The sequence below is a fragment of the Nannobrachium achirus genome (genome assembly GCF_963921795.1).
Source record: "Nannobrachium achirus genome assembly, chromosome: 10".
NCBI lineage: Eukaryota > Metazoa > Chordata > Actinopteri > Myctophiformes > Myctophidae > Nannobrachium > Nannobrachium achirus.
This window is the reverse complement of record NC_137819.1, coordinates 24,180,540-24,204,740: the sequence shown is the minus strand read 5'-3', so window position 1 is coordinate 24,204,740 and position 24,201 is coordinate 24,180,540. Positions and strand designations below refer to the sequence as shown.

At 45.1% G+C, this 24,201-nt stretch overlaps 2 protein-coding genes across 2 annotated transcripts in view; one reads left to right on the top strand and one right to left on the bottom strand.

Moving 5' to 3' along the window:
• Positions 1-12,005: 12,005 nt before the first annotated feature.
• On the bottom strand, positions 12,006-13,882 carry LOC308292916 (kelch domain-containing protein 3-like; the record flags this gene model as incomplete). Its single annotated transcript, XM_080735340.1, has 3 exons — positions 12,006-12,049; positions 12,847-13,237; positions 13,340-13,882. The coding sequence occupies 3 exons, from the start codon at positions 13,880-13,882 to the stop codon at positions 12,006-12,008; spliced, it is 978 nt and encodes a 325-aa protein (XP_080591466.1).
• A 7,785-nt stretch (positions 13,883-21,667) lies between these two features.
• The window catches only part of runx1t1 (RUNX1 partner transcriptional co-repressor 1), a gene marked incomplete at its 3' end in the record, with an annotated part of 176,398 nt that continues 173,864 nt past the window's right edge, over positions 21,668-24,201 (top strand). Inside the window, exon 1 of the mRNA XM_080735339.1 lies at positions 21,668-21,793. Coding sequence (XP_080591465.1) covers positions 21,766-21,793 — 28 coding nt within the window. The 5' untranslated portion in view covers positions 21,668-21,765. The remainder of the gene's footprint in view (positions 21,794-24,201) is intronic.

Here is a 24,201-nt window from a genome sequence, read left to right as displayed (position 1 = left end):
TGTAAATCACTGTCCCATGCCCACCCTCACTGCACTCCGGCACCAGTCCATCAGGGAACGGAGGGAGGCAATGAGGCTGCGTGCCGCTCTGCCACTATCCAACCCCCGGTCCCCCACGTCCCTCCCCCGATGCCCACCGGTGCCCGTCGCCGGTGTCAGGGGGGGCCGCAGCTGCGGGGTCCGCCACGGCGCGGTCATTACGGGATGATGGATAGCTTCATATCAGGTGCGTAAAGCGGCGCGAGCGGCGGCGATGGGCCATCTGGCCCACAGTAATTCGGGGGAAGTCGATCGGGGAGGGGTGGGAGAGAGGGTGGGGGGGTTAGCAAGCGAGAGGGGGGGGGGGGGGGGGGTCTGGGAACGAGGCAGACGCGGTGAGCCGGGCCGAAGCCTTGATGGATGGCGCCAGAAGTTCCCGCCGCCAGGAGCGTCAATTGGGTATGGCAGGGGTATGCAGCTGCCATACCCTGGGTCCAGGGGGGGAAATAAAAGTTACTTTTAAATATAAATCCATGAATGTCTCTTTGTCTTGCTGGTTATTATGTTGTTAGATTACAGTAAAATAACTACAAATGCAAAATTTAACAAAATGGTCACTTTAACAAGGTATTATAATTATTCTCCACACTTGTATTCTCCCCACCTTGACAGAATGGTATATTCCCAGGTTCCGCAGGTCAGCTGCACAGTTACAATGCATTATTGTTACTTTTGGCACGTTTACTAACATGCCAAGTTTAGTTGCACTTGAACAACCGTTCCAGGCTGCCATATCCAGCCCAAGAAAATGTAGAAACAGGGGAAAAAAATAAAATGTACTTCTTAAAATAAATGTATCATGCCTGTTGCTAAGGTATGGCAACATGACTGGTGTCTTGCACGCGCGCGCGTGCAAGACACCAGTCATGTTGCAATACCTTAGCTTTTTCTGAACTGACGCCACTGCCCGCCGCCAATCACTGTGACACGCGCGTGCACACTCGTGCATTCTTATTGTGTGGCGGCGAGTGCACGGGTCTATGCGCTCTCAGAAACACGACGCGGCCCTGCAGAAGCGGGTGCACATCACCCACCAGACACACTCTCTCCTTACGATCCATCGCACACGCACACGCCTAATTGCATTCCCTCTCTCTGTTGCACACTCCCCAGTGTGTCTCTCATCTGTTCTCCTCTCTCATTTTCTAATATCATCTCTCTCTCTCTCTCTCTCTCTCTCTCTCTCTCTCTCTCTCTCTCTCTCTCCTCTCATGTCTTCAGAGATGGAAGAAGTACTCATGTTTAAATTTAGAGAGTAAAACAAGTAACATTTCAAATACCATAATGCAAAAGTATCAATAACATAATAATCCAAGTCCTGTATTTAAATGTCTGACATATCAAAATATACTGACGTAGCCTACCAAAAGTTAGAAGTACGCAATACACGTGTAATGTCACATTTCAGAGGTTTCCAAATAATTGTAGTGGAGCAAAACCAAAAGTATTTGCCTCTGAGATTTAGTGGAGTAGAAGTAAAAGTATTGAACATTGGAAATACTAGTAAATATACAAGTAAAAATCACCTCAAAATTGTACCTAAGTACAGTATTGATTTAATGTAGGCTACTTTAATACTGTAGTTTTGTTGCCTGCACTCCATAGCCAAGGAACCCCCAGACCTGGGCTCTGGATTGCACCCACCGCCCGCCCCATCAGTACCTGAGGCGTGGGTCAGGGACGGGCAGAGAGTGTTAGAGAGGCAGGGGCTGACATTTCTAAAAGGGCCTTTTGGTGGAAAATATTGAAAATAGCAGACCTCCAAGTTTCACAGTTACAGGAATGCACTGCATGTCCATTCACTTATGTCTTTGACCCGTGAGTATGTAGTCAATTGTGAGTTTGGACAAGTCAATTCTCTTGAATGCTGCCTTCAGGTATGGCATGGAAAGAGGACATTTACATCTCTTTCACCATAGTAAAAACTGCATTCATGGTCTGGAGAGGGCACTTTTTTACAGATGGGTAAAAGGGCAGGGCCAGACGAGCCCCCTTTGATGTCTACGTGTGCACGTGCCTGGCGTGGGTATTCCCCCGGGCGGCGAGGAGTGATGGATCCAACATACGAAAAGAGTCGCTTCGGTGGAAGTCTTCCCCTGTTCAAAAACCCGTCGTGATGATGATGATGATGATAGCAACAGTCGCTGCGCTCTTCAGTGTCTATCCGTCGCCTGTGGCGGGCCAGACGAGACAATTATGTCTCAGAAAAAGCAAGGCTACTGCTCCCAAGTTTCTGTACATGTACGTGGAAGCCGTGGAACCTGAGTGCCGAAGTTTCACAGTTACAGGAAGGCACTGCATGTCCATTCATCATCTTTGACCCGTGAGTATAGTCAATGTATAGTATGTCGTCACCATTGGGTGGAAAACCTTCTATGTCCATACAGTATGTCCAAAACTATTACTTTTCAAGAAATATTATTTCATTTAACCTTCATCTATACATGATTTCCATTGAGATCAGAAAACTCAATGGAATGGAAGGGAGCCCTGTTCAATATAAAAGATAAAATAACCTGTGTTTCAATGGATTGAATGTAGTTAGTATTATAGTTATACAAGCTACCGTTGTTCCCTATTGAGCTTGGCACATTTCCTGTGGCAAGCCGCCCAGATTCACACATGTCATACGTATCTTCTTATTTTTTTCACTGTGAAAAAAACGCCAGCAATGTAGTGCATTTGAAACTACATTGCAGTGCACATCATGGGATGATCACTGCTTGCCTCCTGTGAATTTATGTTTGTATATTTCCTGTTTATTTCGTTACTGAGTGAGGTCAGCAGACAAAGTGACGTGAGTGATATGAAAAAACCTGGGTGAAATATGCCAATCTCAATAGGAAACAACGGTAGTTAATACTTTTCATGGTTACATATTTCTAAACGCCCCTTTTTCTTTTGTACATCAAACAGTTAGCTCACAATGTGATGCGTTGTGACGCGTTGTGAGTGGGATTACCGTATGTGAGCATAACATCACTGCAGTCTACAGTTGCAGAGAGATTGAAAAATAAAATAATCATTCGCTGTCTTGTCGTCGCTGTTGTGATGACAGTGAGACACATACTCTTTGTTCGAAGCGATTCGACCGGCGGCGTCGAGTGGAGAGGGCCGCGTTGTTTCCTGAGACAAAGGAGCGATGCGAGGTGGTTAATTACTTTCTTCGCGCACCAAGACGCTTACCGTACGTCCATAGAAGAACTCGCCTGCATGCGCTCGCCCTTTCGTCAACAGCAAGATGGAGGCACCGAGGAGGAATCATTATTATCCTCATCTGAATTGATTATAAATAAAGACGTTAGCAAGGCAAGCCGGAAAGGTATATTACAAAGAGCAGGGAAGAGAATGCCCTCTGTGCTGTTTCATACAGTATAGCGGCAAATGGAGACGTATGGATCGCTTTTGGTCAGGATTAAATGAATACTGAGGATTTAGTTTTTGATACTGTAGATATTGTTTTGTACTGAATAGGTGCTTGGTCTACTTACATTTTATCTTAGGTTACTATTTCTATGCATTTGATGTATCGATGTTTACCTTTCTTATTGTGCTTGTTACCTTGCTTATTGCAAGTCGCTCTGGATTAAGAGTGTCTGCTAAATGCTTAAATTATAAATTGTTTTTACAGATTGGAGGTCCCAGAGATAAAAGAATAATGCTATAAAATGAGGGTCTGTGGCCTGATGAATATCGAACAGGAGAAGCTTGCAATCCAAAACAAAGGTTCAGAACCCCTGATATTATATGATTGATTGATTGATTTTGAGCGGTGGTAAACCGCTCCTAAGAGTGGCTGTGCGTGGGTCTGTAGCCACTTTTCCTCAGCGTTTTGCCATAGCAATGTGTTTTCCTCAGCGTTTTGCCATAGCAATATGTGTGTGTGTGTGTGTGTGTGTGTGTGTGTGTGTGTGTGTGTGTGTGTAGCCATATTACATCATATTACATCACCAATTATCTGTAGCCACTATCTGTAGCCACTTTTCCTCAGCGTTTTGCCATAGCAATATATGTGTGTGTGTGTGTGTGTGTGTGTGTGTGTGTGTGTGTGTGTGTGTGTGTGTGTGTGTGTGTGTGTGTGTAGCCATATTACATCATATTACATCACCAATCATCTGTAGCCACTATCTGTAGCCACTTTTCCTCAGCGCTTTGCCATAGCAATGTGTTTTCCTCAGCGTTTTGCCATAACAATGTGCGTGTGTGTAGCCTGTATTACATCACCAATTACCAATTGAAGACGTTATGCAAGCACGACCACCGCTCACTTCACATTGGGTGTGATGTTTTCTTTATTAAAGCCCAGCCCATATGGACTTACAGGACCCTTTTCCATTTTGTTTGACATAAACAATTCACCAACATAACAATTCACACAAACAATGATCAAACAAAGAACCAACTTTAACACTCAAGCTACTATTTGAAAAGCTGAGACTGTCTTCTACTCCAGCTCATGTGTCATATATCTGGCTTCCTAATCTGTCTGTGCCGTTGAAAGCGGATGCCTCCCTTGTACAGTTAGTGTGTTTTAAAGCTCTCAGTCCGCTGAGTGCACTTCCAGTTGTTCAAACACAAGTTCCGTCTCGGCAAATTAATTCATCCCTCCTTCATTCCCCCTCCATCACCCCCCACCCCCCACACCCCAGGCGTCCGGCCATGTTGGAACAGTAAAAAGAAGAGACTTAACTAACTGACAAGCAAGAGGAACGTAGCATTTCCATTTGTCACATCTTTACTATGAAAAGCTGCAGCTCCCGTGCGTCAGTCAGTCAGTCACGCCTCATGTCACGCTCCATATGGCCAAAAGACAGAAAGTTGGTACAACACATGGATTCCATATGTGGAGCTGACTATCATCACCTGGATCTCCATATAATGAAGATCAGAACACTGACCTCATCAAACCCCGGCTAGCCATGCATGGAGACGTCTGGATCATCACCTAGATCTCCATATATGGACCTGGCCAATACCTCTACATCTTTAAGTGTCCCATGACACTTGTGCTTATCCCTTTTATACCCATATATGGAGTAGGGATGTAAACGAATATTCGACTATTCGAATAGTCGTTTATGAGATCACTTATCAAAATGTAATTAAACAATTCTTAGCTTGGCTCCTTCCACGAGCACCGCTAAAAAAAAAGTCAAATTTTCCCCTCTTTCAGAATGGAGTGGATCAAAAATTCTGTTGTCTGGAGACGGTTCTCTGCCGTTGCCATCTGTTGCTGTTGGTAGTCATGGCTGCCAGTTCCCACCTGATATTGTGTGGGAGTCCAGACTGCTCCAAACCGTACTCAACAAATGTTAACTTGCATAATGTTTTCAGACTAGGACTTAGGGCCAAGATGCACATGCGGTAGCCTGGGTCAGACACCTCGGTCGCTGGAACAGATGTGACCTCTCGTCCTCCAAAGGCGATGATACAATATCCCACCATGCAACAGAAGACGAAAGTCATAATAGACGTGCCTTTGCCCTTGGGTTCAATCTTCTTCCAGAAGAAGGTCGCTGGATTGAACTTCCAAAGACCACTGGCATTCGGAAACATGTAGCCACCAAATAGGCAAAGGATGAAAAAGAGGTGCAGAAGGCCTGGTCTCCCAGCAGTGTTTCTCTGTGTCAAACACTCTGACATCGCTGTAATTATGGATCGGGCCCCCTGAGCCCCCAAATACAAACATCCTTTTCCCGATGATGGTGGCTGAATTACGTGCTGGAGTGGCTCTGGTGTTAATTAAAGACCAAACCATTGTGGCGGCGTCCAACGTATGCATGTCATTAGTGTATGCATTGAGTCGGCTCCATCCTCCATAGATATAAATGGCCTTCCCCAAGACACAGGCTGAGTGGCCGAACCTCTCCCCCGGAACATTCCCGGAAACCACGGGCTTGGACCATGTGTGGGAGGCTGCAGGGGGCCGACATCAAATGCATAAAGGACGTTGCAGGACTGCTGTTGAGAACTACTGCTTCAGGGAAGCACTAAGCTACACATCATATTGTGCAATTATCACACTTTTCCTTAACCCTTGGATGCATGACCAACCAATACCTACACTCTTCCATGAGTGGGGTCAAAAATGACCCCAATTAAAATCAATGTGTTTTTTCAATAAACTACTTGCTCTCACACATAACTCTGCCATACTTTTGCCTAGCAAAGTGATTTCAACTTTAAAACACTCACACGACTTGGGCCTTTTTTCTGCCAATAGGGACAAGCTGTCATTGTTGATGCCCCGCCCCCTCTGTCTACTAAACGCGTGCAGCAGCTGTCACACTTTGCTCTCACACTTTTCTCTCACACGTAACTCTGGCATACTTTTGCGTAGCAACGTGATTTCAACTTTAATACGCTCACAAGACTTGACACTTTTTCCGGCCAATAGGGACAAACTGTAATTGTTGAAGCCCCGCCCCCCTGTCTTCCTATTGGCTGGGCTTTAAACAGCCATTACTCCAGTTCGCAGCATGGTACCGTCTTGAAACTTGGTGTCCGGACTTAGACCACCATAGGGATGAGCTGCAATTGTTGAAGCCCCGCCCCCTCTTTCCTCCTATTGGCTGGGCTTTAAACAGCCATAACTCCATTTTGCAGCATGGTACTGTCTCAAATGTGGTGTCTGGATTTAGACAGCCAATAGACGGGTTTCTTGTTTACAAACATTGAGACTAAATGCACAGGTAACTGTATCATGTAATCAATTCCGTCCAATCCCCAAACCTGTTGTTTTGGGGACACGCGCATACGCACGCATCTAGTTCTTATCAGTGTAACGTGGACCAGAAACCTGTCCATATGGACGAGCTGTAATTGTTGGAGCCCCGCCCCCTCTTACAAGTCTGTTGTTTCCACCTGCCCTGACGGTCGCTTCTCGCCCATAGGGTGTCTTACTGGTAATAGTAGTGGTAATAGTAGTAATAGTAGTAGTAATAGTAGTAGTAGCAGTAGTAATATTAGTAATAATAGTTGCGACCGTAGGTCGCAAGTTTAGTATGTGAACGGTCACAGCTTGTATGTATGTATGTATGTATGTATCTCTGTCACGCCTGACACTGTGGTTCTATGGGTTTGTCACTCTGACATCTTGCTCTGATGTCACTGTGATGTCAGGGGAACCACTCTAACAGAATGTGTTTGCCGCTCTGGCTTCACTGTGATGTCACACTAATCGTTTTTATGCCCATACATGGATATCCCTGTCTGTAGAACCAGCTACACAGATATGGGATGTCTTGGCCTTCTGTCTTGGCCATATATGGATTCTGTTAGTGTGGTATGTGGCTGATGTGGTCTCCATGTATGGGTATTCCCATATGAAGTCCTGTTAGATATGGGCTTAATATTAATGACATCAGGAACTCCATGTATGGGCATAAAAGGAATTCTGTTAGTGTGACATCATAGTGAAGCCAGAGCGTGAAGCCAGAGCGGTGTCAGGCGTGACAGAGATACATACATACATACGGACAAGCTGTGACGTTCACATACTAAACTTGCGATCTACGGTCGCAACTATTATTACTACTATTACACTATTACTACTTTTATTACTACTACTATTACCAGTAAGACGCCCTAAGGGCGAGAAGTGACCGTCAGGGCGGGTGGAAACAACAGACTTGTGAGAGGGGGTGGGGCTTCAACAATTACAGCTCGTCCATATTGGCTGTCTAAGTCCAGACACCAAGTTCCGAGACCCTACAATGCTGCAAACTGGAGTTATGGATGTTTAAAGCCCAGCCAATAGGAGGGAAGAGGGGGCGTGGCTTCAACAATTGCAACTCATCCCTATGGCGGTCTAAGTCCAGACACCAAATTTCGAGACGGTACCATGCTGCGAACTGGAGTTATGGCTGTTTAAAGCCCAGCCAATAGGAAGACAGGGGGGGGCGGAGCTTCAACAATTACAGCTCGTCCCTATTGGCCGGAAAAAGTGCCAAGTCGTGTGAGCGTTTTAAAGTTGAAATCACGTTGCTACGCAAAAGTATGCCAGAGTTACGTGTGAGAGCAAAGTGTGACAGCAAAGTGTGACAGCTGCTGCACGCGTTTAGTAGACAGAGGGGGCGGGGCTTCAACAATTACAGCTCGTCCCTATTGGCGGATAAAAGGCCCAAGTCGTGTGAGCATTTTAACGTTGAAATCACGTTGCTAGGCAAAAGTATGGCAGAGTTATCTGTGAGAGCAAAGTAGTTTATTGCAAAAATGCATTGATTTTAATTGGGGTCATTTTTGACCCCACACATGGAAGAGTGGGGTAGTGATACAAAAACTGCAATTTCTTAAAATTAATGAAAGGAATGAAAAAAATGCAAATGGCCTCATGTTACAAACATGTTTTATGAGGAATACCTGGAATATGAAAATATTTAAACTTTTAATTTTAGAGATATTGAAGAATAACAACCCCTGGGGTCGTTTTTGACCCCACTCATGCATCCTAGGGTTAAGAATGAACTCGCCCTCCCTCTAAGAATGACTCACCAGGCCAAGAAAACACATTCCTGGACGCATCAGTAATGCCGCAATGCGGGTTCAAGTGGTTCAAGTGATTTTGATGGGGAACTCCTGGAACCATTCAAGGACCCCTGATGGGGGGGCCCCAGACCCCACTTTGAGAACCACTACTCTACTCACTCTGAGTGAGCATAGTTCAGGGGTTCCCAAACTTTTTTGTCTCAGGGCACCCCATGAATATTTTTTTAATCCGAGGCACCCCTACATTATAATTTTCACTTCCAGCACCTTATATTTATACTAAGCATATCGTCATTGTCGAGTGGAAACCTTGTATGTCCAAAACCGTTATTTTTGTATTTATCATCTATAAAATGTACTAAACTAGTGAAAACAGCAGATCTTTGCTTGTAGATCGTCTGTTTTCACTAGTTTTGTGCGACGGTCTTGTATGATGAAGCAGGGCAAAAGACGTACACATTTGAAACTTGGAGATACAAGGTTTCTGCCTGACAGTGACGATATTTTAGTGATTATGTTGCGAGGAAAACGTTGAGATAATAGCCATTTTGGTTAGAACTGACTGAAAATAACTTGTACTTCAAGTTTAAAATTATACAAAATAAAACATTTTCAAGTGTCCAAATGAATTAGAAATATTATCAAATGATCTCGCGGCACCCCTGGACTGCTGTCACAGCACCCCAGGGTGCCCCGTCACCCACTTTGAAAACCCCTGGCATAGTTGATGCTAAGTGTCTATAGCATTGCAGCATTGTTGATGTTTAAGTGGCTATGGCTGTTCTAGCGTTGCAGCAGCGCTGATGCTAAGTGGCTAGCCTCAGGCACTGTTGATCCCATGCCAGATCATTACAGGGGCTCCAATGGCATTTGTTTACTGTCAACCACCATCTTATATTGGCATCCCGCAGCCTTTGTCTGCTTGTCCCCCTGGATCTACGGGGAGGTGTGTGTGTGTGTGTGTGTGTGTGTGTGTGTGTGTGTGTGTGTGTGTGTGTGTGTGTGTGTGTGCGTGCGTGTGCGTGTGTGCGTGTGTGTGTGTTTTGCAGGTGGCCGCCCAGTAGGTGGGAAAATGCAGGAAGTCTGCTTGTCTGTGCGCAAGTCTATGTATCAGCGACAGCACGTTTTTCCTTTCAGAGGCGAGGTATCCTGTGTGTGTGTGTGTGTGTGTGTGTGTGTGTGTGTGTGTGTGTGTGTGTGTGTGTGTGTGTGTGTGTGTGTGTGTGTGTGTGTGCGCGCAAGTGCGTTTGCGTGCACGTACATACATACGTACGTACATGTGTGTATACGCATGTGTTCGGCCCATGTCTCTCTTTCTCTCTCTCACACACGCTCACACACATGCTCACACACACACACACACACACACACACACACACACACACACACACACACACACACACACACACACACACACACACACACACACACACGGGATAGCTAACTTCCAGGAACCCCTGCAGCAAAAACAGGCAGTGTGTGTTTCCTGCTCTCGCACACCGTTATCAGAGGACACACACACACACACACCCACACACACGCACACACACACACACACACACACACACACACACACACACACACACACACACACACAGATCGCTGCTCCTGCAGGTTTCCTCACCGCCCATCCTCGGGCCTCCGGCCATCAAGATGTTTGCGTGTGATTGTCATGGGCCGCCCCGCTCTGAGGGGACGCGCCGCGCGAGGGGACACAAAGGAACCGGGAGCCCCGGCGCCCCCGCAGGATCCCACACGCACACGCACGCACGCACACACACACACACACACACACACACACACACACACACACACACACACACACACACACACACGTGCACACACACACACACACACACCGTCTCAGTGTAGATTGGGGGACCCAGAGATGAAGGAATATCGTCTGTCGGGTGGAAACCATCATTTGCCCAAACCGGTTACTTTTGAGGATTCAAATAAAAAAATAACAAACAGTAGCAGATCTACAAGCTCGAAACGTGTCGCTTCGCGCCACGTTTCGAGTTTGTAGATCTGCTACTGTTTGCTATTTTTGTGTGACACTAGTATGAACAAGTATAAGGCATCCATTTACAGAAGAACAAATCTAATACAGAGATAGCCCTGCATTGACACATGCATGGGTTGCCAGGCATTTTTCCATGTCAAGGACCTGGACCACCAAACAGCCATAGCCGAAAAATAGTGAAAATAGACAATGTTATTGATGCTATTATTGCATATTCCTTTTTTTGATGTTGACTATGGACATTTGACAATCATGACATGCCCAAAAAAGGGACACCATTTAGGTTTAATGGCAGGAAAATCTGAATTTTACATCTGAAAGTATACATTTTAATGGTTTCATTAATATTATGAAATTCTTAGTGATGACACAAATAAATTAGCAAGCAAACTTTGCACTGGAACACTATAAAATCCAATCAGATTAATGCATTCTCTATCCTGATTGAATGAAATAATTCCATTCAATTCAAACTTTATTCCAGACACACATGGAGTCCATAGAGTAAATATAGTCAACAACATTTAAAAACAAAACAATAACAGGATATCCAATAAATGTCCCACCTGAACTTTTTTCTAAATAGCCTGTAATCTGGAGAGACAGGAAGACCCTTGTTACTGAACAAACACTGCACAGCAATGATTGCAATCGCAATTATAGCGCTTTAACTTTCTAACAAAATGCCTTTTGTTTCAAGCAACAACAAAATAAAACATATCACTTACATCATCATCTTTGAATTAACAGTGAAGGTTTTTTACTGCGAGAGGATATGTGCAGAGCGCAGCAGCGACGGCGTTAAATATTAACACTGAATATTGCATTGGAATTCACACACTTTACAGGATGTTGCACCAGTAGGTGTGAACTGCAGAGGTGGGTATGGAGTAGCCAAAAAACTGTACTCAAGGAAAAGTATTGTGGGGACGTGCTGGCCATTGGGAAAAGCGGGACAATTCCCGAACGGCCGGTTCATTCCCGGCCGGCCATTAGGAAAAAAAAATAAATAAAATGTTGGCCTTCGTTCCATTTTGGGGGCTGAGCGGCCAACAAAGTAAATCGTCACTGTCGGGCAGAAACCTTGTATCTCCAAGTTCCGCAAAGCAAAGCATTGCTTCACCATACAAGGCCGTCGCACAAAAGTAGTGAAAACAGCAGATCTACAAGCACACAACGCCTCGCGGTGCGAGGCGTTGTGTGCTTGTAGATCGGCTGTTTTCACTAGTTTAAATCATTTTTAAAATGATAAATACAAAACAAACGGTTTTGGACATACAAGGTTTCCACCCGACAACGACGAAATATAACCCATGTAATTGGCCCACTGGCTTGTTGTCACTTGTCATGATCTGAAATGGCAAATCTTTGAGTAGCAGCAGCGCTATAGAGAGAGATCTCTCTCTCTATAGCGCGCAATGAGGGCCTCTCCAACTCTTTTTCCCAGGCTGAATCAGGGGCCCAGCATGTCTCTGAGGTGGGCCGCGGCTTGGTGGCCTGGATCATGGACCACCAGTCCGCAGTACACACCAGTGATTCTCAACCATGTGGACTAGGCTATGCGGTCGGTACTGACACTTTTCACCTTAAACCCATGGTAGAACTCACCTTTTGTTCTCACACCTTAAAGGAGTAGTTCACCCCCAAATGCCTTATTTGCTATTGATTACTCACACCATGGGGTCGAATTTCTAAGACAAAAATGTTAATTATTGTGAATTTACCCCCATGGGAACCCAAATACATTTGTTTTGTGAGCTTGTAGATCGACTATTTTTTTGCAGAGAGCTTCGGTGTAGACGGGAAAAAGAGCAGACTAAGTACAGAGTGAAATGTCATGTTAATAAGTATTGACGGTTCAAGTGGTTAAACATCTGAAAACACAAATTGACATGATTCCAAAATGCACTGATGATTGTGCTGTCAAAGGTTGAGTGTGAGGGTGTGAAATATAATGAGATATTTAGTTTATTCGTTATTATGATAGGCTTCAGAAAGAAGAAGGAATGGTTTTAATGCACCAGCATATCATTTAGGTACATCCACAAATACGCACATGTGGACAGACCTGCTAAATGAAGGTGCACTGGACCGATTTCTGGGAGCACATGCTCCCAAAATAGGTGCACCCTGGAGCACTGCTTCAAGGGAAAACAAAGTTTTCCTTTTCTTTTGTTTTGTGTATTTATAACATTTTAGTGGCTTGCTGGTTTCTTTTAAAATTGTCCACTGTTATTATCGTTTGTGTGCCAGTTCCCACCTGATGTTGTGGGGGAGTCCAGACTGCTCCAGACCGTACTTAACAACCGCTAGCTTGCAGAGTATCTTCAGGCTGGGACTTATCAAGTGTACGATCTGTAAGGTGGATTGTGCCTGGGTGTTGTATCCAAAGAGGAAGACACAATCTCCCACCGTGCAACAGCAAAAATTACACAGCCGATCTGGACTGTTCCCCTTGGCCTCGACCATCTTCCAGGAGAAGGTCTCTGGAATGAATTTCCACACATCGTTGAAGCGCCGGCTCAGACCAGAGGCGAAGCTGCCAACTATGTACACCTCTCCGTTGTAGGCAAAGGCTGCATGTCGCCCAAGTTGCCGTGGACAAAGCTGCGCGGGAGGCGTGCGCAGCCAAGAGTTGGTCTCTGTGTCAAACACTCTGATGTAGTTTTGGTAGTCCTCCTGATGCTTTCGACCCCCAAATACAAACATCTGGGTCCCAATGATGGTGGCAGAGTGATACGAAGAGCCTGGCGGTGGATTGCCTCCGGCGTCAATTAAAGACCAGACCATTGTGATGGTGTCCAACTTGCAGATGTTATTCGTGTATCCAGTCAACGGGTTGAATCCCCCATGGATATACATGGCCTTCCTCAAGGCGCAGGCTGAGTGAAACCACTTCCCCAGTGGAACAGTCCCGTGAATCTTGGGCACATGCCATCGGTGGGTGGTGACGTCAAATGCGTAAAGAGTGTTGTCCCAGTAGTTTCCCTTGACTTCAACCTGGTTGTCAATCGCAGTCGTCTTAGCTTTCACCACCCCTCCCCAGATGTAGACGGTGTCCTCTATCAGCACAGCGTTGTGGCCCCAGTGCTTGGAGGGGACCTCAGAGAGACGTTCCCCTGTTCCGGCCGTCACTGGAGGCAACGTCATCCAGCATAAAGACACTGTGTTTAAGACCTGCACCTCCATCTGATCCGTGTCGTGCGTCTGCCCGATATGGAATCCTCCAAAGTTGTAGACCTTGTCCCCCACTGGTACAGCAGAATGAGCTTGGCGCCTTTCCTGCAGTGATCTCTGGCCATAATTCAGGGACTCTGTGCAGAACACCATCTCTCTTGTTCTATTCCTTTCTATCTGTCTCACTGTCTGTCCTTCTGTCTGTCTCTCCGGGTCGTCTTTCCCTCTCTTAAGCCTGACTACAGACTACAATGTATCATTGCTTTATATAGCCTGAGCCCTGGTCTGATGTCACACAACACAAACCATTACGTATATCGTCACTGTTGGGCAGAAACGGATGGTTTTGGACATACAAGGCTTCCACCCGACTACAACGATATGTGTGTGTGACAATGCAGACTTGCGCAGCAGTTCTTATCTGCACTCATTTTCTCTTTTAAATGGCACTGGACCCATCGAATTCTGATTGCTGCCTTCCAACCGAAACATTTCTAATGCTAACGGCAAGTTGACGATGACTTATGGAACCACATCCAACACTAAAAAGGACAAATCAGACTTAGACTTGCAGGTTTGGATGTGAAATGTAATGTCTCGGGTTGTCGCAGGGCCAAAGTCACTTCGCGTGAGCCCCTCACGAGAGGAAGTTAGAACTTCACTCTAAACTGACAAATATAATAGTTGTAACAACACTGGCAGTCTCTGTCTTCATACACATTCAGGAGATGTACAAATGGAACCAAAAATGTGTTTCCATTTGTACACTGTCAGAGTTGGGGAGACCTTGAAATGTAAAGGTTTGAGAAACATTGGTTTATGGCATTATGTTGCTCTATCAGTGTATTTATTTATCTATTTTCTTTGTTGATGCTGTTGTTATGTGTGCACTAAACAACATTTCGTTGTATGTTTCATACAGTGACAAATAAACATCTTATCTTATTCTTTGTATGTAACACATATCAATGGACACATTATATACACGCACGCACACACACACACACACACACACACACGCACGCGCGCGCGCGCGCGCGCATGCGCGCGCACACACAGACACAGACACAGATTGGCTGTTTTCGCCCGAATGTTCGCCCCCAGAATAGAGACACTATAGTTTTAAGTCTCTCTCTCTCTCTCTCTCTCTCTCTCTCTCTCTCTCTCTCTCTCTCTCTCTCTCCCTCCTTCCCTCTCTTCCTCTAGCTGATTTCAGCATGTCTCAAGTTGCTCTTGCGTGGCCTGTCATCTGTGTCAGCCATCAACAAAAGGAGCTGCAGGAACAGAAGCGGATGGTGGAGCGTGCAGAGAGGCCTTGCATTGAGCCCTGTGACAGTCAAAGTCTATGTCATCCTCACAGGTTCTCCTGTGAGAGCACAATGCCAAGCCAACATGCTCTCCAACATGACAAGGAGGAGATGACAGTCACACATGGAGATAGGGAGCAAAGAGAGAGAGAAACCCACAATGACACTATTGCAAACAATTGCCATTTAATGGCATCATTTTCCCCCCACAGAGAATGCATAGGGAGGAGAACAATGAAAACTGTGTCGATGGAAAGCTAATTAATTACTGGATGCTTTTACATACAGAGAGAGAGAGAGAGAGAGGGGGAGAGAGAGAGAGTAATATACTGTATGTCAACAGAAATGCAGTGATGCATCATCTGAGTCAAATTAAATAACGTTTAGAGACTGACAGATTTTTACAGCGTGGCTCTGCAGAAGTCTCTCTCTCTTTGTGTGTGTGCGTGCGTGTGTGTGTGTGTGTGCGTGTGCGTGTGCGTGCGTGCGTGCGTGCGTGTCAGGGGCTAATCTAGCAAACCACCGAACCGATGAGTGCCAGAACTCGCACGCCGCCAGTAGGCTACAGAAGTACCTTCACAATTGATTTATTAATTTATTTATGTATTATGTTTTATTGCAAAATAAAGATATTTTATGCTGAAATATTTAACTTTGATCTCATAACGGAAGTCAATGGGTCTCTGATCGGGCTGAAACCATGCCCTAATTTGGAGTCGTACGTCACAGATACAGTATGTCACGGCTAATGTCATTGACTTACTGATCATGACTAACCATGATACTGACATGATTTTGGCATGATAGCCTACTGCCCATGATAATGATATGGTACTGACCACTATACTGACCATGATAATGACCATGATACTGACATGATATTGACATGATAGCCTACTGACCATGATACTGACATGATATTGACATGATAGCCTACTGCTCATGATAATGATATGGTACTGACCATGATATTGACATGATACTGACCGTGATACTGACCATGATACTGACCATGATACTGACCATGACACTGACCCTGATACTGACATGATATTGACCATGATACTGACATGATATTGACCATGATACTGACATGACACTAGCATCAGAATCATTCTGATCTCATCTAATTGTTGTTTTAGTTATTTTCTTAGATGTAGTTAACTCTGATAACCTTGGCGTGTGCACATATACCACATTGAGCACGGACACTCCTCACAAACCCACGGTTCAAATGTGGCCGGTGAACTATGTTCTTGGCATCCTCCACTGCCCTGTACAATAAAGCAGGAGCGGACTGCGAAAAGAATAAGCTTAAAAGGGAATGACTTGACGTTATTGGATTGTAAAGTCAATTGACTGGTTCCCTGGGCCGGCGGCCAGCCGTTTGGACGGGGGGAACTTTACAGACTGTATTTATCACTGGCGCAAAATCTGTTCCCATGAAGAGATGACATCATGCCAAGACTTGACCTCGCCGCCCTCGTGTCATTGGACATCAACAGGGGCCTCGCAAGGGAGGGAAAAGTGGGACTGAGTTACTAGGGCCCGTAGTGGAGGGGCCTTAATTATTTTATGCTTTAGCTATTGAAAAATATCAGATCTACAAGCTCACAGCGCGGCACCGAGTGCCCCACTGCGAGCTTGTAGATCTGCTATTTTTGAAAAGTCGTGAAAATGTGTGCAAATCTTTGAATATATGTACATTTGTAAACTAAACAAATTGCTTCTGGGGGGTCCCTGGAACTAATTATTTTGAGATGGGAAACATAGGTTTTTCAAAGAATTTGAAATATTCTTCAATATATAATATTTCATATTTTTCAAAAATAGCAGATCTACAGTACAAGCGCGGCACCTGGTGCCATGCTGTGAGCTTGTATATCTGCTAGTTTTCAATAGTTGAAGCACAAAATAATGCGTAATGTCTAAATGGGTTAAACCCCCTCCCCCTATGAAGAAAATTCATGGGGGGCCCGCAGTGAATCCCTGTCCCCAGGGCCCAGAATTTGGTGTGACACCCCTGGACATCAATGACTGTAGTTGCTGCAGCGTGTTTTGAAAAGCGGTGATTGCTGGTTGGTTCTCCCGTGTAAAAAAAATACATGCACTCTCACCAAGAATATAGTGATGGATGACTCACTTTGGACCCAAAACAGAAAGTAATTGTAAAAGAATTTTTTTCTTCACAGACCTTTTCTATAAGGTCTCCAGAACAACATACTAAAAGTCCTAAGAAATCCCAGTTGCGGAAATATGTTTAATTGACATTAATCCAAGACTTACTATACACTACACTATAAAGGCAAAAATGACTCCCAAAAAATCTGCTTTAAGTGGGATGTGAGGGGTCAAACTAGGGGTTATTAATTATTCTGAATCCATTGCAAGCATTTGTTTGGCATGAAAAACATTCCTTGGGCAAGAAATGACCCCACAATACGATGGTTTAGTGATGAGTCATCAATTTTCACAGCCTTTTGGGGTCCGTTTTTAGCCCAAGGAATGTTTTTCATGCAAAACAAATGCTTGCAATGGATTCAGAATAATTAATAACCCCTAGTTTGACCCCTCACATCCCACTTAAAGCAGATTTTTTTGGGAGTCATTTTTGCCTTTATAGTGTAGTGTATAGTAAGTCTTGGATTAATGTCAATTAAACTTATTTCCGCAACTGGGATTTCTTTGGACTTTTAGTATGTTGTTCTGGAGACCTTATAGAAAAGGTCTGTGAAGAAAAAAATTATTTTACAATTACTTTCTCGTAAAACGCTAGTTTGCCTGGACTAATTGGTGTGCCCAAAGAAGCGTTAATTTACAAAAAGAAACAAAGAGTTACAAATATGGAGATAAGAGGTTTCTGCCCGACAGCGTCTCGTTCATCTAAAGTACACTTTCCAAAGCACAGTTTCTATTTACGTGATGCCTTTTGCCATAGATGTTGTCCGTATGGAAACACTAAAGCCAGTTGAGCAGACTTTGTCAGTGAAGCCCCTACCACCTGTATGCCAAAATAGTTTCCATCTGTCCTTCATAGATCAGCCATTCTCTACATAGTGTGTGTGCGTGTGTACAGTATGTGCATGTACGTGCGTGAGCTTGCGTGTATGTGTGTGCTCGCGTGTACGCGTGCGTGCTCGCATGCATGTGCATGCGTCTCGGGAGTCATGTGACAATGACCATCAAACGGCTTTTTGATATTCAGTACTGTTTGCCTGTAATTGGCTTCCAAAATGAGTCGGCAAGGCCTTTTTCTTCCACAAAAAATACCTCCATGAGGGCAACTGATCCAAAATGTTATTCACACTTTGGGGGGCCTAGAGCGCAGCACATTCAAACGTGCATTCACTTGTGTTCTGGGGGGTCGTCGTCTCAGCACAAAATGCGAAAACCCGAACTGTACGTCGTAGAAACTCTATTCTCCCCGCAGCTTCCACAGCTAGGTCCTGGCGGCCGCAAACCACGTCATATACACGGTCCTGGGTAATAGGTCACCCAGCCTGGTGGGGATATGTTGATGCCCTTTCCAGTTGATGAATAGGCCTAATGCCAATCTCAGTCATCTAAAGCAGTGGTTCCCAAACTTTTCAGGTCGAGACCCAAAAGAGAAATAAGGCGTTTTCCCGGAAGCCAAACTAGTGAAAATAGCGATGCTTGTAGATCGGCTATTTCCACTACTTCTTAAAACATTTGATTTCGAATTTAGGGAATGTCTTAGATTCTTGGTATTTATTTATGTGGTTATTTAGAAATAACGCCAATGAGACACAATGTTAATTAACGATAAGTGTGATAAAAGGGCTACGTTCCTCCATCCCACCAGGCCTTTCCAGAAGAGCAGGGCTGCGTTCAGCCGTGCTCTCTCTCCTCTTCTAGTGCAGTGGTCCTTAACCTTTTCAGGCCGCGACCCCCAAAATAACCATATTTTAACTGGGGACCCCCCTATACGAGCGTTAAGAGTTCGGGCATTACATTTTGTATAACACGGTTCTATTGTGAAAATAGCCGTTCTACATGATCACAACTTGTGAGCATGTAGATCGGCTATTTTCACAATTTCTGCCTCTAATATTTGACAATTTGACCAATGTTTAATTTGTCATTTTAGAGGTATTAGGACATCCTTAAATTGTCACTTTAGAAATGTGGAGATACCCTCTATACACTTAAACTTTATGTTGGTTTGTTTACTGTTGAGAGAGAAAACAATGTTGCACATTAAGTTAATCGTCTGGGGACCCCCCCAAGATCATTTGCGGACACTGCTGGGGGTCCCGACCCACAGGTTGAGAACCACTGTTCTAGTGGACTGGTTGTTATGGTAGAGAGCTGTAAACTCTCTCTCTCTCTCCTCCTCTATGTGGACTGACTGGTTGTTATCGTACCAGAGCTGTAAACGGAGAGCTTCTGCTCTGCGCTCTCCCCGGCTCTGCGGGCGAGATGACTTCCAGATGGTGTGGGGAGAAAGTGTTTGCCTTGGGTTACTGCAGGCCAGCCTGCCTGCCTGCCTGTCTGTGCTTTCTCTGCAGAGAGAGAGAGGGAGAGAGAGAGAGAGAGAGAGAGAGAGAGTGGGAGAGGGAGAGGGAGAGGGAGAGATCAGTGGCGTCAGTTCAGCAAAAGCTAGGGTATGGCAAAGATGGGAGTCCTCATGGAAAAGAGGCATTACATTTTGTATAACACGGTTCTATGTCTGAAAAAAAAAACTAGTTTTGACAGTTTTTTACACAGGTTTCTACGGTTTCTTGGGCTGGATATGGCAGCCTGGAATGCTTGTTCAAGTGCAGCTAAACTTAGCATGTTAGTAAACGTGCCACAATTAACAATAATGCATTGCACCTTGTGCAGCTGACCTGCGGAACCTGGGAATAGATGGGAAGAATACAATTGTGGAGAATATAATTATAATACTTTGTTAAAGTGGCCATTTTGCTAGATTTTGCATTTGTAGTTATTTTACTGTAATTTAACAACATAATAACCAGCACAGATAGACAAAGAGACATGCATGGATTTATATTTAAAGGTAACTTTTGTTTTCCCCCCTGGAAAAAAACTATGGAGAGACAGAGAGTCAGATAGATACAGAAAGGGAGAAAGGTGGAGGAGGGGGCCATAGAGCCCACATTATCAGCAGTCTTGCCCATAATAATAGACCTCTTCTTAATTGTCCAGTGAAACACACTTGGACTTGACCTGACCCCGTCTCTCCTCCTGGCTTCCTCCCTGCATGTTCTTCTCCCAACCTGTTTTTTAGGGACACGCAGATGCTAGCTGCTCACCTCCCCTCACCCTCTCTCCACTCCTCTCCTCTCCTCCCCTCCCACCCTAACAGGGGTGTCGCACCAAATTCTGGGCCCTGGGTGGGTACCTAAACTGTTGAAAAATAGCAGATCTACAAGCTCGGTGCCGCGCTGCGAGCTTGTAGATCTGCAATTTTTTTTTAAATCGGGAAAATAATTGTGTCTTTGGTTTTTCTTTTTTCTTTTTTCTTCTTTTTTTTAACTATGTTTCTATGTCAGTGGTGCTCAAACCTTTTCATGTGAAGGACCCCCAAAATGATATGTATTTGGCCACGGACCCCCATCTCAAAATATTTAATTCAAGGGACGCCCCAGAAGCAGAATTTGCATCACAAATGTTCGCTTAAAAAATACATTATGGTATATTCAAAGATTTGCACACATTTTCACGGCTTTTCAAAAATAGCAGATCTACAAGCTCGCCACGTGAGCTTGTATATCTGCCATTTTTCAATAGCTAAAGCATACAATAATTAAGCCCCCCTCCACCACCTTGGCTTGGGCCCTAGTAACTCAGTCCCACTTCCCCCCCCCCTAGTGACGCCCCTGCACCCTATACTCACTCACTGCTCCTCCGACCCCGCCCACCGCCACCTGGCTCTGCTCCGGGCCGCTCACAGGAGCAGATCGCACCGCCGACTGCAGGCAGAGCACCGCTACACACACGCACACGGTCACACGCACACACTTCCCTGCTCCATCCGTGTGCGTCTCCTCTCCTCTCCTCTTGCTTCTACTCTCCCCAGCCCAGCGCCAGAGCGACACGGGCGGGCGATCGGATCGGATCGGAACGGAACGTCCGAATTATACCCAGGCCAACAGGAGTGAGTGGAGAGTGCACAGAAAGAAAGACCCTGCTATTGTACCCGGCTTATAGACACCCCAATTCCGAGTGTGAGAATATCATCTCTTTGTGATCTAGTGTACTAGGGCGCGTGGAGGGATTTTCATTTTTTCCCATGTTTTGATTGAAGAAGGAGGAGAGGAGAGGGGAGGGTCGGGACCGTGGGGAAGGAGGAATATATTCACCGACGCATCCGAGGGGTTTGTGTCCGGCGGCAGCGCGCTGTCTCGCGGCATCCTCATCTGACATCTCTCGGTCTCCCCCTGTTCTTGGATCCAACCTCAGTCCCCATCATCATCACCATCACCATCCCCTGGAAGGAGGCGTTTATGACCGCCGGGACTGGTAGCCTATCCATCTACGTTTCTGTTGTAATTTCTTTGTTATTGGAGTTTATTAAGCTCCAATAAGCTCCAGGTTCTCAGACTGGACTGTACGGCTCTGCGCGGGGACGGAGGACGGGAGGAGGAGGAGGGTTCGCCTCTGCCTCGCTCTAAAAACGGACCGCGTGCACCGGAGCAGTGGACCGCCGATCAGGAGGGACTGGAAATTATTTTGGCCCCCCCACTCACAACACCGTACCGCATGGTGGGAATTTCTGCCTCGTTTCAGTGTAAGTGTCATTTATGTATTGTTTGTTTGTTTGTATGCCGTGCCATATTGGAGGTCCGACCGGGGACCAAAATTCCAAGGGGTCCCCAGAAAAAAAAGAGGATCAGTTAGCCTACAAGCACTATTTAATTATTTTATATTTTTTGAATTATATTCAAAAATAGCACATCACCAAGCTCATAATGCAATGTGTTGTGAGCTTGTAGATCTGCTATTTATTTATTTTTAATTCGTTTTTTGGCAAATCTTCTCTTATGGGGGTACAATGGCCTAAACATAATTATGTTCAAATGGGGGTCCGAATAGCCTAGTCTATATAGCAATTTTGGGGTGCCTTAATTGGCACGAAACGTTTGAGAACCACTGGTAGCTGCTGGTTATGCAGATGCTGAGATGCATGTCTCCCTCTATACGCGTTGGTTATGTTCTTTGTGGCTGGCATGCACTGTGCGTTAATATCGCCCTCGGACAGTGTAGGCTATGGGCTAAAATAGCCATGGGTGCGCCAAATATTCCAAAGAGCCAGTGGTGTTGTCATCAATAGCTGTTTTATGTTTATGCTATGCCTATGAAAGTGTTTACCGTTTTGATCTGGTTATAATTTGGATGCATTTAGAGATGAGACAGCTTGGCTATAGTCTGCGGTGCAGGCGGCAGCTGAAATGCTTTGTCCAGTGCAGTGCACACATAAGCCGTGCAACAGATAAACCAAAGCTTTGGTTTCAGTATACATATTCAAGCGTTTGTTTCTAGCCTATTATTTATTGTTTATTGAGAGTGGAGAATGAAATGCACGAAGCGTTGATGAATAGATCGAAGTGTGTGTTGGATTTGAAGACGTATGCCCTGGCAGTTTACACTACGGAGCAGATATTTCAAATATTGCTGGGGGAATTTTCACATTTTTATCACCCGCAGAATTCCCCACCATAAAAGGGAAATAATGTACAAGTCGACTCCAGCCAGCAGGATCCGGACCGTAGGCCTAGTATATGTGTGTGTGTGTGTGTGTGTGTGTGTGTGTGTGTGTGTGTGTGTGTGTGTGTGTGTGTGTGTGTGTGTGTGTGTGTGTGTGTGATCAGAAGAAAGCATCATTTCATGGGGTGTTCTTGATGCCAACTTAGAAGTTCACAACCAATAAGCCTGTCTGGTCACCCACTCTTTCACTCACTCACTCTCTCTCTCTCTCTCTCTCTCTCTCTCTCTCTCTCTCTCTCTCTCTCTCTCTCTCTCTCTCTCTCTCTCTCTCTCTCTCTCACACTCTGTCTCTTCGAGTAGCAATCTGTCAAAAACGATTTTCTCTGAGCAAAACATCAGCTGACCCCCCCCCCAACAGAAAGCACAATGGTCCTCTACTCTACTATAGCGCACTAGCTGCGTCCAAACTCGGACGCACTAGACTAGAGCGCAGAAGCCTATAACGGAGGGTACAAAATGGAATCAAATTGATTCCATTCACTATAGTCTACCTCTCAGAGTTACAGCAGGCCCCCTTAATTAGTCCATTTGCAAATTAAGAAGGGTTTTACTATGAGGAGAGGGCTCAGCTCGAGACTTTTGCATTTGAACAAACGTTCCCATCGCAATTGTCAAAACGCATCTCCCCAATGCCAGATGATGTTTTCCATGTAACATCGCCTTGTAGCCATGCAAGACTTGTCTTTGTCACCGCTTAAAAAAAATGCGCATGCATGGGGGCAAGTCAAAAGAAAACGGATTCTTTTTTCTGCAGGGCGGCGCGTTGGGGTTCAAATTAAAGGCTCAGGAATATATTTTTAAGACCATGGGAATCTCCCCCCCTCCCCCTGGCTGCATGGGAAAAGTGCCGGCATGCGGGTTGGAGGAGGAGGCTTGGTTTTTTTGCCGGGGCTCATGCATGCAGGGGCGTCACAAGGGGGGGAACAGTGGGATTGAGTTACAAGGGCCCAAGGTGCAGGGGCCTTAATTATTTTATTAGCTATTGAAAAATATCACATATTTTTGAAAAGTCGTGAAAATGTGTGCAAATGTTGAATATAATTATGTATTTTTAAGTGAACATTTGTAACTCAAATGTTTGCTTCTGGGGGGTCCCTAGAACTAAATATTTTGAGATGGGGGTCCATGGCCAAATCATTTTTCGGGTTCCTTCACATGAAAAGGTTTGAGCACCACTGACATAGAATCATAGGTTTAAAAAAAAAAAAAAAAAAAACCTTAGAAGGATTTGAAATATTCAAAGCATACATTTTCAGGATTTTTCAAAAATAGCAGATCTACAAGCTTGTAGATCTGCTATTTTTCAATAGTTAAAGCACAAAATGTGAGTGAATCCTTGTACCCAGGGCCCAGAATTTGGTGCGACACCCCTGTGCATGGTGGTGGTGGATGCCATGGTGTGTCCTCTTGGTGCCCAGCCCGTTCTCACGG